We start from the raw sequence: 17,416 nt of genomic DNA on the forward strand, positions 1-17,416 counted from the left end.
GCCAAAGTGTCATATACCGCAGATTCTGGGTGCACGTGATTTTGCTCAGGGTGTGGCCAAAGTGCCCTGTGCCCAAAGCCAAAGGTTTTGTGCCACAGACCCTTTACACAGAAAGAATATTAAAATCGTGCAAGCCTCCGTTATGGAAAAGGTTCAACAAGACTGGGCTTCCTTAGAGCCTAAGGGTAGATAGAGGGCTTGGTTACCCCATACAAGTTTATTAATAGTTAGTCCCCAGACTAAGTAATGAATATGATCATATGATCAGCCATTGAACAATTCAGAGAATGTGAGACTATCTGAGGAAACTTTTCAGATAACTTCGCTATGGAACAGGCTCCCATCAAGGGGGCACTTGCAGCTTCCTATGTTGTTGTGAATGCCTGGAGGGATGAGTTCCGGGTAGAAGTAACGCTGGTGAGTACAGAGAGAATGGTGCAAGGAGGAAAGTTCATAATGACAGAGAAAAGAAGCACGGATAGTGAGTGCAAGAGGAAGAAGAGAGGGTGAGAGATAGAGGAGAGTTGCCAGAGAGTGGGGGGAAGGATAGAAAGTGAGATATGCATACAGAATAATTATTTGGAAGGGGGTGGGTTAAATAACAAAGAGTGTAACAAGAACAGGGGAAAATAGATAAAACAAGAAGATCTACAAACACAGAACAGTGGAAGCAAGAGGGGAAATTAGACACCATATAGAAGCAAGTGATCTTAGAGTGGCACATACATACTAAAGGAGGTAAATGGCTTGGGGGAGCAGGTGACAGTAACTTGGTTGTGAAAAAGAGAAAGAAAGATAACGGCGTCAACCAAATCACAGTAGGAAAGTGAACTAAAGGTAAGAAAAGAGAGGTACTGAATTGATGGAGTGGCTTCAATGAAGAGGCAAGCAACAGAATTAGACACGCATTAACATTAACTAGGCCACAAGATCCATAATTGTGCAACTTTTAGATCATCTGTTACCTTTGTGCTGTCAATGAGCCACAATTCCATCTGGGAACCAAGGACTTGCAACACTAAATATAGAATGTCACCACGTTTTCTCACAGTCAGAGGCCATTTTAGAGGCAGAATGTCACTAACTGGTCATTACACAGCCTGGGGCATAGATGTGGATAGTGAGGAGCAGGAACTAGAAAACCCCAAGTCACATTAGCCAGGAAAGACTTCTGACCCCACAAAAATCCCAGATGATGTTAATGATCATTTACTAAATCATAGCCACTAGGACCCCTCGGGAACCTCCACTGGACTGGCCCGGCACGTTCACATTATCTAAAGTACGCACCTTCTGGCACAAGTGACCAATTCCACGGATTTTGAAAGACCCTACTGGCTGGACATTGTCCATCTTCATGAAAACCTTTGTGCCAGCCAGGGAGGACATGGCTTTACTTTCCAGGAGGGGGGTGTTGAGGTGGAACACATTTTCTCCCATGATGTGAGCAGACTGCCCAGACAGGAACCTGCAGGACAGAGACAAAGACACATAATACAGGATGAGAGATGCCACACACCTGACAGCCCACTAATCCATGGTTACTATATTTTCAATGCACGGGAACCCTTCTACATACTGTGGAGTTCTTAAATTTTTCTATACCCTGATTATTGACTGCACTGGGACTTGGGACATAAGCAATGATCTCAGCTCTTTTGTTCTTCAATTAAATGGTTAACCCTTTCCCTGTGTGCTCATTATGCAGGTAACAAGAGTGAGGTGTACTTAAGGTCAGGTCTCTGATGAAAACAAGACCTATGAAGCTGCTCGGAGCCTCATTGAGTGAGTTTTAAAGTGTGGCCCTACTGGAGTGTCTACTAGCCCAGACGGCCCATGCTATTGGTGACTGGGACCCTAGTGGGGCCACTGTGTCTTTTTTATGAAAGATACTCCTATCACTGCTAGAACTGCTATTGATGATTGTAATCCTAAGCGTATTCTTTTAATTTGGGAAAATCAATTAAAAAAAATTAATTTAAAAAAAGATACTCCTATCAAATGCAGCATGCGCATGTGAGTGGTCAGTTCTTCTAAAGTGCATTACTTTTAAAACGGTCTGTTTAGAAATGTTTACCTCTCTCCAGCAAATCTGTGTTGGTTCTGTTAACCACAGCCCTGTTCTCGTGTGGCCTACAGGCTCTGTATCAGGATTCAACATCTTTTAATAATAAAAGTATAAATCCATAACTCCATGATGGCAGCAATTACTATTGATATTCATTTGACAACACTGTGGAGGTTATTCACAAAGGTAATTTATACTTCGGAGTAAGTTGAACAAGGAACTTTATTCATAACCCTTTGAGTAACTTTACTACTTTTGGCTATTCATAAAATCAGAGTGTACAGTTACTCAAATGTTATTCTTACGCATCTCAACACCCTGAAAAAGGGGGTGCTGTCAAACTTCCGAGTGTAGTTTACCACTAAACCTTTCCATATACTTTATCATAAGGAGATCTCTGTCCTGACTCCAAATATCTCCCGGTGGTAAATTATAAGGTAAGGTTCCCTATTTACTATAATGAGATCTTCACCCTGATTGCATTATACACATATGGTAAAGTATACTGAAAAGTAAACAAAGTTATTAAACTTGGAAAAAAATGTGTATAAATATGTTTATGTTAAATATGAATGTAAATTTGTTTTATCTACTTATTTCAAATGTAGAACACAAGAAAAAGGTATACAACATGATTTAATTAATTTGTAATACAAAATTAAACTTACTTGAATATATTAAATTAAAATTATTTTGCTGAAGTTTAAATTAAAAAATACATTCCCACCTAAAAAGTTGTTTTAATGTGTTATTAAAGCTAATGTGCATAATTAATTCAAAGGAATTTAATTATATTATATTACGATATAATTTAACATTCTTTCTTTAATTCAAAAAAGTTGTTAAAATATTTTATGATTAAATAATAAACATTATTTTTAGATTTTTAAAAAAAGTAAATTATATTTATTTGTATTTTTAACTACTTAAAATAATTTAATGTAATGTTATTTCCTATGGCACTGTATTTTAAATCGCTACCTCCACTGATTTGGGAGGGTGTTGCAGCACCAGTGGTTGGCCAGCTGTGGTGCTGGACTTACTACAGCCATGGACTGGAGTAATTTACCACAGTTGTGGTCCCTTTGGCTGTAGTAACAGCAATTAATGAATAGCATGGGCTTGCTCTTCTGTGGGTGGGAGCACGTCTTGCCCTAATCCACTCCTTAGCCCTGCCGTAGGCCCTCTCTAAGCCCCCCCCTATTGTAGTTGTATTGCCCATTTTCCAGTGTGCTCTTACTCTGAGCGGACCCCACGACGACCAAAACCAACTTCCACAACTGCATGAAGAACGGCTCAGTCTGGATGAAAATCAACTGCCTGAAACTCAACACAGACAAAATCGAAGTCCTGGTTTTTGGCAGCCATACCTCCCTCTGGAACGACTCCTGGTGGCCATCGGAAGTTGGACCCACCCCCACTCCAAAAGATTATGGCCACAACCTCGGCATCATCCTAGACAGGGAGCTCTCCATGAAAAGACAGGACGACAAAGTCTCCTCGGCCTGCTTCCACACTTTTCGCAGAATATTCAAATGGCTACCAACTGCACCAGGACAACAGTGAAGCAGACCCTCATCACCAGCCGTCTGGACTACGGCAACGCACTCTATGCAGGCACCACCGGCGAATTCATGAGAAGACTCCAGATGATCCAGAACTAAGCAGACAGACTGATCCTCAACCTTCCCATAAGGACCCATATCTCCCAGCACCTGAGAGCCCTCCACTGGCTCCCCATCCAGAAAATACGCCATTTCAAGCTCCTGATTCACATCTACAAAGTCCTACATGACCAAGGACCGGCATACATGAACCACCGCCTGAACTTCCACCATTAACCCAGAAAGCGACACTCCTCTAACCTTTCCCTTGCACAGACACCACGCATCCGCCACTGCCGCACCAGAGGACGATCATTCTCCTACCTTGAAGTCAAAGCCTGGAACGCCCTTCCCTGCCACCTTCTAACAGCTTCCTCTTTGACAGACTTCAGGAAGGGCCTCAAGACCTTGCTCTTCAATTAAGACCCAGAGCGCATTGCATGATATTGTCACAGGTGATAAGCCGCACTATAAAAAATACAGTTTGATTTGCTTTGATGCTCCCCATCCCTTTCACATTTACTACTAAAACTTATGAGCACCTATCCCCGATGATACAAAGCAATACACTACAAAAGAGCAAGTAAGAAAACAAGGCGTATCCACCAAGTAAGGCCACTAACCATTTACTGGAGCCATCTACATGGGGTCTCTTAAGGTGTAGAGAAACATACTGCAAAGAGGCAGAGGAGCATTTACCACAACATGGAGACCTCTGCCGTTTTGTAATTACAGGAAATCACACAACACTCTGTAGGTCCAAAGGCAGCCTGCACTCAAATCTAATAGGCGTCTTTGCTATAAAAGCAGCTGTAGATGACTCATTGTGCACTGTAGGCTCAGAAATGCACTAATAAAATCCCAGCTTTAAGTATATAGCATATTGATGAAGCCCACTGAAATTGTAGCAGTCGTGGATACTGGAGAAATATTTAGTTTCCACATCTGATGTTGCACAATATTTACTGATTCCCTTTGGAGTCCATGTTATAGTAGTCAGCTTTGGCATTTTGAAAACAAATAACCATTAGCAAAGCCAAAAGGTCTCATCTGTGCCAGATCTATTGGCTTTGTCAATGTTTTTAAGGCTTGTTGCGTAGCAGTGCAAGCTGCTATGCAACATGGCCTAACGTCAAGAAAAGGCGAGACGAGGTATCCAGCATTGACCACCTCATAGCGCTTTTCTTTTCAAAAGTCATGTTGCACAGCAGTCCATTGACCTTTGTTGACCTTCTTGAAAAAAGCCTGAAACCTAAGTGATGCCCATTCCTTATCACTCTGCAAACTTCTCTTGGGCACAGAATTAGCACTAATGCTAGAAAGCAAAACTTTTTTTCATGTAACAGAGTGGCAGCAACCACAGGAGCAGATACTAGCACGCACATTTCAAAGCCTTTAATGCCACAACATAAAATCAGGGTGTACCGACCAATTTAAGTGGCTTCTTATTACCCCACCAGCCTCTGTGAAAATATTTAGAGCACTTGGGTTGTCTACAAGGTATCTTGCTGCAGTGTGAACTTATCAAGGACTGTTTTGTAAAAAGTATGTATATTTTTGGGATCTATACTTTCCATTTGAAACAATTTCCTACTTAGTTATGGAATTTCAAAATAACCTTCCTTGTGCTTTATCACAAACTTGAACAGCGGCCGCTCCTGCCTTTGGCAGAGGAGCGTTGCCTCACCTGCCAGCAGCCACAAAAAATGAAAAATTAAGCCATAATAAACCCTTGTTTATTTTCGTTTTTTTTTCTCTGAGCCAAGGCTTGAGGGCGGGGCCAGGATGATGACAGGCTGTTGGAGGAGTGGTTGCACTGCTATTCCGTGCGCATGACGATCTGACCGGGGTCTCAGGCCAGCCAAACCGTCATGTGCACTGAAGCTCTCTCCAACCAGAGCAGCGTTGCCGGGTTGGAGCGAGCAGGCACAGGCAGCTCAGTCTAACTGGGAGCACAAATCCACGGCACTCAGATCAATTCTGATGCTGCTTTCAGCAGCATGAAAGCATTGTCAGGATTGGCCGCAGTGCACTCTGGGAGCCTGTACCTGCAGAAGAGAGGCTCTGAAACAAGAGAGAGGGGTCCTACTCTGCCAAAGGGACAGGACACCAACTTGACACTACGTCTGAAAAAATGAATCCCTTTGGGAAGCAATAATCGCACACCAAATTCTTACTCTTCATTTAAACCTCAGGAGCCTATCACAATAGCCAACCAATCAAATATATAAATGTTTATTCATTAATTCCCATAATTCGTTATAAAACAATTAGAAATGAAAATAAAAAATAGAGCAATCCACTCTAGTATTCAAAAACAATATCACAACAATGCATTCAAAGTTTTTGTACAGTAGCTAACACAAAAAAATACGCCTTAAAAACAAAGTGCACATTAATTATGAAAATCAACATTGACATTCCATCCTAAATCAGAATTGGGGGTATTGTCATATTATACAGTACATTTTGATTCCATAACCAAGTAAAAGAAAAATCTTTTAAAAACGACTAAGAAGCGACCCATTTCGGTGGTATGTGCAGGTCCAACTACTTTCTTCAGGCTTTACAATGATAATATTAATATCTCAGCACTTTGAATCTATATAAAAAACATATATATTCTGCCTCTGTAAATTCTGCCCGTTCTGCTCTCCCATTTCCCGCCACTGCATCCCCTGAGGCCCCGCCCCCCTGCTCACCCATTCGTCCAGCTCCCGCCTCCCAGCTGCGCCTCCCTCCCACCTCACCTTCTTATGGCGGCTGCTGCACGGCTGCACCGAAGGCGCACCAAAGGCAAGCCCATCTGCGCCTGTCCGTGCCTGGACCGTGCCCAGGACCAGATTCCCTGGCACATCTTCTTCGAGTCCGCCACCTTCCGGGAGAGCTGGTAGCACGCCAAGATCACCGCCTTACTCAAGAAACCCAGGGTGGACCCGAGAGGCCTCAAGAACTTCCGGCCCATCTCCCTACTCCCGTTCCCGGCGAAAGTCATCAAGAAGATCGTCAAAGGCAACTTACCCGCTACCTCGAGGAGAACAACATCCTGGACCCATCCCAGTCCGGGTTCCGCAGCAACCACAGCACCGAAACTACCCTCATAGCAACTACAGACGACACCAGGTCCCTGCTGGACAACGGAGAAACCGCTGCCCTCATCTGCTTGGACCTCCCAGCCGCCTTCGATACTGTCTTGCACCACACCCTAAGCACACACCTCCACAACGCAGGGATCCATGACAAGGCCCTGGAATGGACCACCTCCTTCCTCTCCGGCTGAATCCAGAGTGTTTGCCTCTCGCCTTTCCGATCCAAAGCCTTCAACATCATCTGCGGCGTACCCAAAGGATCATCCCTCAGCCTGACACTCTTTAACGTCTACATGGCACCGCTCGCCCACATAGTTCAATCGCACGACCTCAACATCATCTCATATGCCGACGACACCCAGCTGATCCTCTCCCTCACCGAGGACCCCTCCAATGCCAAAACCAACCTCAATGAAGGAATGAAGGCCGTCGCAGAATGGATGAAGAACAGCCAACTGAAACTGAACTCGGACAAGAAGGAGGTCCTCATCCTCGGCTCCACACCCTCCGCCCGGGATGACTCCTGGTGGCCGGCCAAGGTGGGAGCTGCACCAGCGCCCACCGACCACGCACACAGCCTGGGGTTCATCCTCGACTTATCGCCATCCATGACCAAGCAAGTCAACGCTGTCTCATCCTCCTGCTTCAACACCCTTCGCATGCTCCGCAAGATCTACAAATAGATCCCCACCAAAACCAGAAGGACGGTCACCCATGCCCTCAGCAGCAGCAGACTGGATGACGGCAACGCCCTCTATGCAGGAGCATCAACCAAACTTCTGTAATGACTACAACGCATACAGAACGCCTCTGCATGCCTCATCCTCGACATCCCCCGCTGCAGCCACATCACACCCCACCTGAGAGATCTACACTGGCTCCCCGTCAATAAGAGGATCACCTTCAAACTCCTCACCCACACTCACAAGGCACTCACCTTGCTCTCCTTACCCTGATTACCTTCCCCGATATTCCTCTTAGGTAGCCACTTGAACGCCTTATCCCTTACCCCGGCCATGGATCTAACATGGTAAGCCCGCTTTCCTTCACTGCACCGTTTTTAACTAATTTCCTACTTGGCACTCGTGTAACAGCAGTCAGATTCCGTTTCCCCCACCTCCGGCATGATTACCACGATGCTTCCGCGCCATGACCCTCGCAATTTAAACTACAGCGGGAGTCTTGTTTATTCCAAATTGGTCACGATCACTGCAGTTCCTCACTCACGGGGTACTGCAATTACTCACTGAATTTACAAGCAACTTTCATTCCTCCACCCTGGCAGCTTCCCACTCACGGGAAACTACAACCAGTCACTAAGTCTACGTGCTTAATTATTCAACCACCTTTTAGGAACTTGCCGATTCTATTGCTCTATTCGCTGACAAACTCGCTTTATTTCGCTACAACCTTATGTTCCTTGAAAATAATTAGCCCGACCGAACACTTAGCTCAAGTTCTACTGTATCTAATTACACTTCTGTTTTTAGCTCCACCGTTAAGGAATGACTTGCCTGTTTTGTTATTACTTCACACCACTTTTCCACCCATCACCACTATGTGAGTCGTTTTCTACAAAATGTTGATGTTTTATATTTCTCCCTATATTCTTTTTCCTCCCCACATTCTCTTTTAGGTTTTAGAGGCTTGAATTAAATTAGGCACTTATCAATGTCCTGATGATGATCCCTTTGATTTAACAGTGGGATCGAAACGCTGTCGACCTTTTATGTGCCTTATACATTGTTTATATCATGTACTATGTTGATGTAAAGGTGCATCTTGAAATCCTTGTTCTAACTGCTATTTGAGAACTCTTAAGCTTTTGCCTAAAAGCCCTTTCCTGTTCACTACCTCTTCAATTGTTCTAAGCTGTATGTGCTTAATTGGGGTACAGGCTTGTGCCCCACCACGTGAAACTGTTGAAGGAAATTCTTTGTTTATTCCTGTTTGAGTAAATACATTGAGACCTCTCTCCGGCTGGACAAGTCATATTAATACAGAATTGACTGTGTCTGTATTTATCTTTCCGTATGAATCTATGTTGCATGGGACCATTGTTGTTTCTTAAAATATGCTCCCCGAGGTCCTGTGCTGACTTGTTTGGGGTACCCTTGTTGTTCTAAACACAAGGCACTCCACAACACCGGACCAGCATACCTCAACAGACGAATCACCTTCTACACCCCGAAGCACCAGCTCTGCTTCGCTGATCTCACCGTCGCCACCATCCCCCGCATCCAAAGAGCGACCACAGGCGGCAGATCTTTCTCTCACCTCGCTGCCAAGACTTGGAACACCCTCCCCATCCACCTGCGGCAAATCCAGAACCTGCTGACCTTCAGGAGACTTCTCAAAACCTGGCTGTTCGAGCAGTAGGGGCACCCCTCCTGCTCCCCCCAGCGCATTGAGATCCTCTTGGGTGAGTAGTGTGCTTTACAAATGTTTGATTGATTGATTGATTGATTAAGTGTCCCTTAACGATTTGGCCCTCTGAGAGATAAAGATGGGGGGCTACAGAGCCCCCTGGAAAGCCTCACTGAAAACGCATGTGTTAGTACACAGGAATTATATGCTGACAGTCCTGACAGCAGAGAACCAGGGCCCAGTCTTTCTAAGGCATTACAACAGTGCTAGCATGATGCAAAGCTGAGTTTGCTATTTGCTATCCAGCCCAAAAGATGGTTTAAGCCGGAAGAGTGAATGCTTCACAGAGCAAAAACACCTTCACAGTGCTTTGCACAACTTTTTAACAAGGGGGTTTCAGGGGCAAATCTGTGATAACAGCTATATATTTTGAGGCAAAGGTTAATCTAAGAAAGCTGAGCAATGCTTTGTGTCAAAAACTAATGCCTACTTGAAGCAGGTGTAAACAAGGGGAATGCCTTTTCTTTTTTTTAAATGACACATTACAAGTGTGCTGCAGTGCCATACATGCCAACATTTTAGAAGAGAATAGTGGAAGATTTTGAAAAACATATCAGGGGACTGTATTTTCCTTTCCCCCACTGACTTCTACTGAAGTAAAGGCACTTTTAAGCAGAAGGCAGCTAAAATGAAGCCATTTTGGCAACAATAAATGGGAGTCTCCCACCTGACTCTTCTGTTGGCATGTATTCAGTGCACAGCACACATCCAATGTGCAGGAATGATCTGGCATTGTGTACACATAGGAATTTGTACTGGAAGGATAAATCTCCAAGGCAAATTCTTATTTAGACAGTGCACACTCTCCTCCACACCATGGCCTCGTTTAGAGTAGATTCATTGGGTGTCAACACAAGGAATGGCACCAGCAGCCGGCCAGTCTCAGTAAATATGGCTCACGGCTGTATTTTCCTTCTTGCACAACGTAGCGCCTCTTTGCATGAAATATTAAGAAATCTCGGCTACTCAGGTGAGACTACTGTAAGGGAACTTGACACATTTCCCTCTTACCTCTGCCTTGGACTGAAGGAGTTGGCATTCGCCTCACTAAGAAGGTAGTCAAGTAGGACGTGACTCTGAAACCCAAGGTTAGTGGTTAGTCCAGTGGTTATCGTTGGTTATTGTGATTAGTAATGTTCTCTCAAGAAAAACTGCATCCATTTACTTCAGTTACTTTGTTATTTAGTAATACTGTAATTATTAGTTGGGGGCTATGTAGTTTAAGGTGAATGGTTGGTGGGATACACAGGCTGATAGTGGCGGGACACCCTTTCCTTACTTCACAAATCGGAGCGCAAATCGAAACCAGCCTGTTAATTATGCAACGTAAGTTACGTAACATAACATTCAGTGGTTTGAACTTTATTTTTTATCACAGAACGATTCAGTGTTTTGAAAATGATTAACGTAATGGCCGCTAGGTGGCGATAACAGATAAGATAGCAGTTCCCTCAATGGTTCCCAGGAAACACACCCTCGTAAACAATTTGGAAATTGTCCGTGCAGCTATGCATTCATAATGTGTAATTGTGGGAGATGGATTATTTCTATTTTTTTATTGAAGAAAACAATAAAGTGCTGTAATGCAGCAGATATTTCAGACAATGTCGATTCCCAATCCTTTATTAAAGTTTAAACACCTGTGGGTGTCTCGATTTCAATACGCAACACAGCTATAGCTCCTAATAGCAGCATTGTTTTATCAGAATGATCAGAATAAATCAAGGGTCTTAAAGTGCATCAGTACTAGTAGTGCAAAAGCAAGCCATTCGTGTAATAAATGATCGACAGTTCAATGGGCATTGAAAACAAAGTGAATCAATTCAGTTCAACCGTTTCTCAATCGTGGTGACCCTTTGACAGAGGTCAGATGCTCTTTTAAAAAAAAATAAGGGTACATCAGGCATCATCCGAATCTCTCAATAGAAACAAACAACCTGAGTCCATAATCCAATCATTTCAGGAATCAATCAGAGTTCCATTTTTTTAATAAGCATCAACACTACGTTACTAACGTGCACGAAGAAAAAGGATGAAATGTCGAACCTACAGTGCCTACTACGTGTTAGCAGTGCAAAAAGTCACGTTTCACTTTCTCAAAAGCAGCAGAGAGACGTGACTTAGATTGGCGATATGGGAGAAGTGAACATGTCGGCTGTCACTGTGGTATTGCCTGTAGGATCTGTAAGCGGTGATACCCAGGTGTCACGGCCGGTTGCGTGTTCGATTCTTTTACATTTACAGCGTCATTGCACCGAATCTAGCGAAGAATTGAGTGACTCATCAAAAATCAAATGCACTACATGTCCCAGTGGCAGCTGCTGCTTCCATAAATGGAGCACGCGGCCCCGCCCGAACGAGGGTTTAGCTTGGCTGTTTAACAGGGACGATTTAAAAACTACAGCCCGCTACAGCGTGAAATCAGATGACCCCCACCCCACCACACCACCCGCAAAAATTCGCAAAGCCTGTAAATACCAGTGTTCTTCAAACTCACTTGTTGCGGCGGCAGCACACACTGGATAACAAAACTTCACGCCAGAAACCCACACATTCTGCACGGCAGACACAGTATCTAATCTGGAGGGCAGTGTCGAAGGGGCGGGGCCAGCATGAGGAGAGTCACTGCATATCATGTCCGTGCTCTGCAGGGCGGAATGCCTTTGTAATAAGGATTTGCATTGAATATAAGGTCGTAGGTTTGAATAATCTTAAAATAACTAACAGGTTGAATGTGCCTGCTGCAAAGCATCGCAGGAAACCTGAGGGTCACTAACTTGCATTCTTTGTAAAATAGCTCAGTGGGCTAGCAGGTTTGTTGCAGATATTCATGTTTACATTACATGTTCCGATTTCCAAACCTGGTCAAATATTTCAGAGGCGCTACACACCCGCAGCACATAGTTATAAACAGCCTCGAGTGCATGCATTAGACTGCGTTCACGCTTGGTTAATAAAATGGCACTCCCATGAGTTGGGTAGCAATAACGTGTTATTAACTTTCAAAACCAATTCAGTTTGAATTGTGTGCAGAATAAATGTCCATTATTAATTTAACTGTACACATAGAGTTAAACACTTTGTTACACATAGAGCTCGAGAAAGTAAATCTCTCTCCTGGGCCATCTCTTTGCCAATCTAAGCACCATGCAAAGTGTGTCTGTGTTTCCCCTGATGATCGGATGATTCTGGCATACAGGAGAAAACAACCACATGTGCCCCACATTCTCATTTTCAACACATCCACCCAGCTAAGATACAAGAAGAACAGAGGGAATTGCTGACTGTCCTTTAACTAAATGTCTTCAGGCGCCCCAACGTATGTGGGTATCTACACATTGCAAACACAAGGAGATGTATGTATGTGGGTGTCTACACATTGCAAACACAAGGAGATGATGGACGAGCCCTGAAACTTTTCAGACACTCACCCCATCCATCATGATTCTTTAACTCACTTCGCCACCCCAGTTCAGACCCAGCTGTATGCAAATAAGTCTTGAACTTGTGCCTCATGGGAACAGTCCAGCCCGAACTGCCAAGCCATGTCTTCCCTGAAACGCCCATGAGCCAATGTCCCATCTTGCTACTGTAGCTGGGGTCACTGGGTGGAAAGGCTTCTGCAAAGCAATCAACAATTGACCCATCATATCTTGACGAAAACCTGCAATACTCACCTCATAATCTCAGATACATTGTACCACACACAGTTTTGGATTGTCAGGAAATGCAGGATAAGTGAGGGAAGAGGTGTTACATTTAGTGTGTCTTGTAATCCGAAAAGTAACACCATCTGGAGAAAACTGACGACCCACCAAATCAAGAGCACGAATATCAGAAACGCATTTACAGGAGACTAGACAAAGCAACATAGCGAGTTTGGCAGAAAGTTGCTTCCGAGACAAAGTTTGATTTACCGGCCAGGAATCCAAAAGACGTAAGACAAAGGAGACATCCCAAACATCTGAATATTTAGAACAGGGAGGTTTAACCAACCGGATACCTCTAAGTAGTTTACATAACAACGGATGTTCCCCAATATGTTTGCCGTCAATGGGCACGTGACCCGCAGAGATGGCTGACCGGAAATTGTTAACAGTGCGGTAAGCAAGACCGGAGGCGGCCAAAGACGCCAGAAAGTTCACTACCAGGGAGACATCTGCTGAAGAGGGATCCACTTCTGTTGCAGGGTTTCTGTACTCACACAGAACTGTGCACAGAGGAGTGGAACCTCGGCAAATTAGGGTGTCCCAAAACTTACCTTAGCAACCAACTCACCCCTTACCGAGCTAGCTACAGTGTCTCATTGGACATATCAAACTTCCAATGTTTAGACAAACCAGAACATGAACTTACAGTACCTCAGGGTACGTGGGACTCATGAACACTCTTTCGTTATATTATCATTACAAACCAGAACATGGAGTAAAGAAGACACATGTGCATTTGAAATGTTTATTTACTAATGCCGTCTTCTCAGGCGCAGTATCTTAGATAATACAAGTATACTTATTATCAGTAGCAAAATTATCAGCATAGTTACTAAGACATAAAAAGCGAATGGTGACAGCATGTTAACATGCTGTAATGAATAAGAGTTAACAACACTTATATCTCACCCTCCCTAACACATATATTATATTATTAGCTAAGAAGGTCTCTTTGGGTTGTTTTAGGGCGGGCCCATACCTTAGTGTCCTAGCATGAAGGAATCACATCAGCATACACCAGCTCTCTCTGCATGTGCACCGCATCAAGTGTGTTAACAATTCTCGTGCAAAGCAATATCAATCCCGCCTCAAGCCCAAGTTGGCAAAGGCTGCACTTGTGTTATGACTATGAAGGCGTGGAGATCAGACCTCATAACAATTCCATATCGTGTTGCTCCTGAAACTTCAGCACTCTTCGTGCAGACATGTTTTATTAAACAAAGCAGATATCAGAGCAATAACATATTATTCTCACATTCACCACGGCAAACTACTAGGTTGAAAGCTAAGTCAACAAATAAGGGTCGGGTGCAGAAGTTGCAAGAAAGGAAAAATGGCGTTTAAATCTCAAACGTACCTATGCTAACTTAACACGATATAGGGATATATAGGAGCTATACAACACCCCCCCATGATCCGAGAACGGACTAAATAAGATAACAGAAGTGCCATCACATGAGAGCAGAATCCAATTATAAACGAGCATGAATAAAAATTCAAGTTATAAAAACTAATGCTAAAAAATAGCCCACAAGTATACTGTGGCTCAAGCCAATAGGCAAGCAAAAATAAAATGTCTCGACCAAAAGTCAAGAAAATCAAGGATATGCCATCAATCAGCATGCCAATTTGAGGCAGTGTCTATGATAAGACTGTATATGAAAAGTAAGCTGCAACAGCCTCCAGGAGAAAGTCACTGTCCTCATCCGAAAACAGTTCAGCCATCCAATTCAAAAGATGAAAGGAACATACGTGATCTTCCAGCACCGGATCCTCTATAACCATCAGAGGACAGCTCGGTGGGTTTTCAAGAAAACTTCGTTCCAAGAAACTTTGCGCTGCCGACAACACATCCCAGGGACCCATTAGTCCATGTGCCACCGCCAAGGCCATAATCCTTTCGTCAGAACAAACCAACTCGTGAGCAATGATAGGACTCATCAGTTGATCAAAATCGACGTCAGCAGATATTGGTCCGCAGAGACACAAATCAATGGCCCAAAGGAAATCACAGGTCAGGCAGCGAAATACAGGCTGGACACAGGTGAAATAGGAGAACCGAAAAGATAATCCAAACGCCGTGCTTAGAGTCGCTAACGGCAGTGTGCCATAGTAATCAAGCATGCGGTTGCGAAACCGCGTCAGTAGTAGCTGTGCGTGGTCTTGCACAGGAAGGGCATCCATATTTAAAAAGGCAGAAAACCACCAATGCGCCAGCCGCTAATGCAAGCAAAAACGGGAACCCTCCAAATAAGGAAGAAAAAATAGAATGGAAGAAGGCAGGGATGACTCCAAAAATCTTCTCAAAGGAAGTCACGAGACCACCGCTAACAACTTTAAAAAAATGTGCTAGGCCCGTTGTGGAGGATGCGTTAAAGATAGAACGGACCATGGCTCCGAAATGCAAGGGCAAATCAGTGTTTAAAAGAGCCTGAACCTCCGTACGGGTGTTAGCAATGTGAAGCACGAAAGTTTCACGGGCCGAGCTCAAGGCCACCTCTTTCTGGGACAATAGAGCTCTTATTCTAGCCATGCCGCTGAATTCTGCTCCCAAGGTCGGTATCTGTGGCCAAATGGAAGACTCCCTATGTTCACGTGTGGGAGGATAAAGAACATTTCTGCAGCAAATAACTCGTTCACTAACCGTTACTATGAAAGCTATACCTTTAATTAAACCACAGCAGTTTTCATTATTGAGCATTAAATAACTACCATTCTCTAACAATTTAAACGTGGGGATGATAGCAGGAACTGGTGTGCCCTGTAAAACGCAAGCCATATTCGGTCGGTCCTTGTTACATGAACCGTGTAACTGTATGTGTCTGCACATTAAAGAATGATCTGGCGTCTCAGTACACTCATCCCCTGTTAGATAAACCTCTTGTTCATCCTTGAAACATCTGTATGTGTATGGGAGTGACCAGACTTCATGAAGAAAACCGCTACCTAAGGGTTCAAAACGACCTATTGGCACATACTTCATACAATTTGAAAACTTATATAAAGCAAAAGGCAGCGTTATTAAACCGTGGATAAGCCACGTAGCAGCAGTGGTCTCTGCCACAGAAAAAGGTAAAGATTCCAACCTTTCAATATGGAGCATAGAAAAGGAAGCATCACGCATTGAAAGCAAGCGTTGTTTGTCTGTCAAATTAAACGGTGCAAATAAAGAAGAAACATTCATGTATCCCCAGGGAACTTTACCCATTTTCAGAGTCTGAAGTGTCCATGCAAACTGCATGATCGAACGTAATTGATTTTGACCATGGTATAATACAGATACTTCATCATGTACAATATCAACAACAGACGACACAATATTATCTAATGTGTAAATTCTAGAGGAAAGCACGTTAATGCTATTGTCAACAACTGCAAGAACTTTCTCAAGATTTGCCTGATCAATAGCCCTAAGGCGTGAAGCAGCCTCAATCTGTGAGAGTTTCCAAATTTCATTGTAAACACCATATAACCAGCGTTTCGACCTGCCACTAGCTGGGCCCTTAATGAAATCATTCAAATCCACGTCTGCATTCAGTTTGGAAAGGTGATACTTAACCGCAGGTAAAGTTGAATGTTTCAGCCAAGCTTGACACAACTTGCCAACAGAGTAAGAGGTGACAGTATGACTCAAATCAAAACGGGGATCAGATCTAACAGCCTTAAAACCGTCAGTTATATTTAAAAATCTCTTTTGGCAAGAATCAGCACTACGGTGCCAAAGCAGCCAACCCTTGGGATTCATACTGGAAATGTTAAAGGAGGAATTCAGAAGCAGAGCCTGTATATCTCTAATGGACAATTTAGTAAAATTACTCCAATTCTCATATTCCTCCAACTCCGGGAAAGACGGGGTGTTTAACCTTTTAGATGTAGCCAATCCAAAGCACGTGGTCTGGGAAATGGTTTCATTTAAAAACCACATATGATTTGGGATGAGACATGCACGGTGCAAAGCCTCAGTGCCTTGTACCTGCCAGGCCCTTGAGCCCCAAACTTATTTAAGGTCTATGGTATTCTTCCATAACTCATACCCTCCAGTAACTAATTGATCCAGGAAGGCCTTTGAATATAACAATTTTGTATTTGTAAGTCGAACCTTGGACAGTGGCTGTTTGTGAAATTTAAAATAAAAGGACTCGGGATTGGACTGATTAAAGTCAGTGAAATAAGTATACTTTTTAAGAAACGTTTCTGAACTCCCATGTGTCGGTGCTGGGCAATGTTCCCACTGAGTAAAATTAACCGCATCCCTTCGGGAAGATGTCTTGTGTAAGAAGTGATTGCCATAATGTTGGTAACAGAACAATTCACCATAATTAGCAGATTCTAAATATAAATCCTCAGCATCAAAAGCAGCATAGTATTTTAAATCAGAAAACAAACTTTCTACAGCATTAACATCCCAATCATCAGAACGAATGTTTTGTTTCACCACATCCCCCATATTAACTCTCAGTACATTAGGAACATTAACGACTTCCGTTGGACCATGAATCTGAAAACGAACTGCATCCC

General features: G+C 43.5%; 1 protein-coding gene across 5 annotated transcripts in view; it reads right to left on the reverse strand.

The window, feature by feature from the left end:
- The window catches only part of LOC144792237 (serine dehydratase-like), a 156,399-nt gene that overhangs the window by 76,803 nt on the left and 62,180 nt on the right, over window positions 1-17,416 (reverse strand). For 2 of the 5 annotated variants that reach the window (XM_078667140.1, XM_078667142.1), the window contains one exon: window positions 1,291-1,468. In XM_078667140.1, coding sequence (XP_078523266.1) covers window positions 1,291-1,440 — 150 coding nt within the window. In that variant the 5' untranslated portion in view covers window positions 1,441-1,468. Of the gene's footprint in view, window positions 1-1,290; window positions 1,531-11,666; window positions 11,778-17,416 lie in introns of those variants that run through there. The other 3 variants (XM_078667143.1, XM_078667144.1, XM_078667141.1) reach the window with 3 other exon arrangements.

The sequence above is a fragment of the Lissotriton helveticus genome, chromosome 11 (assembly GCF_964261635.1).
Source record: "Lissotriton helveticus chromosome 11, aLisHel1.1, whole genome shotgun sequence".
Taxonomy (NCBI): domain Eukaryota; kingdom Metazoa; phylum Chordata; class Amphibia; order Caudata; family Salamandridae; genus Lissotriton; species Lissotriton helveticus.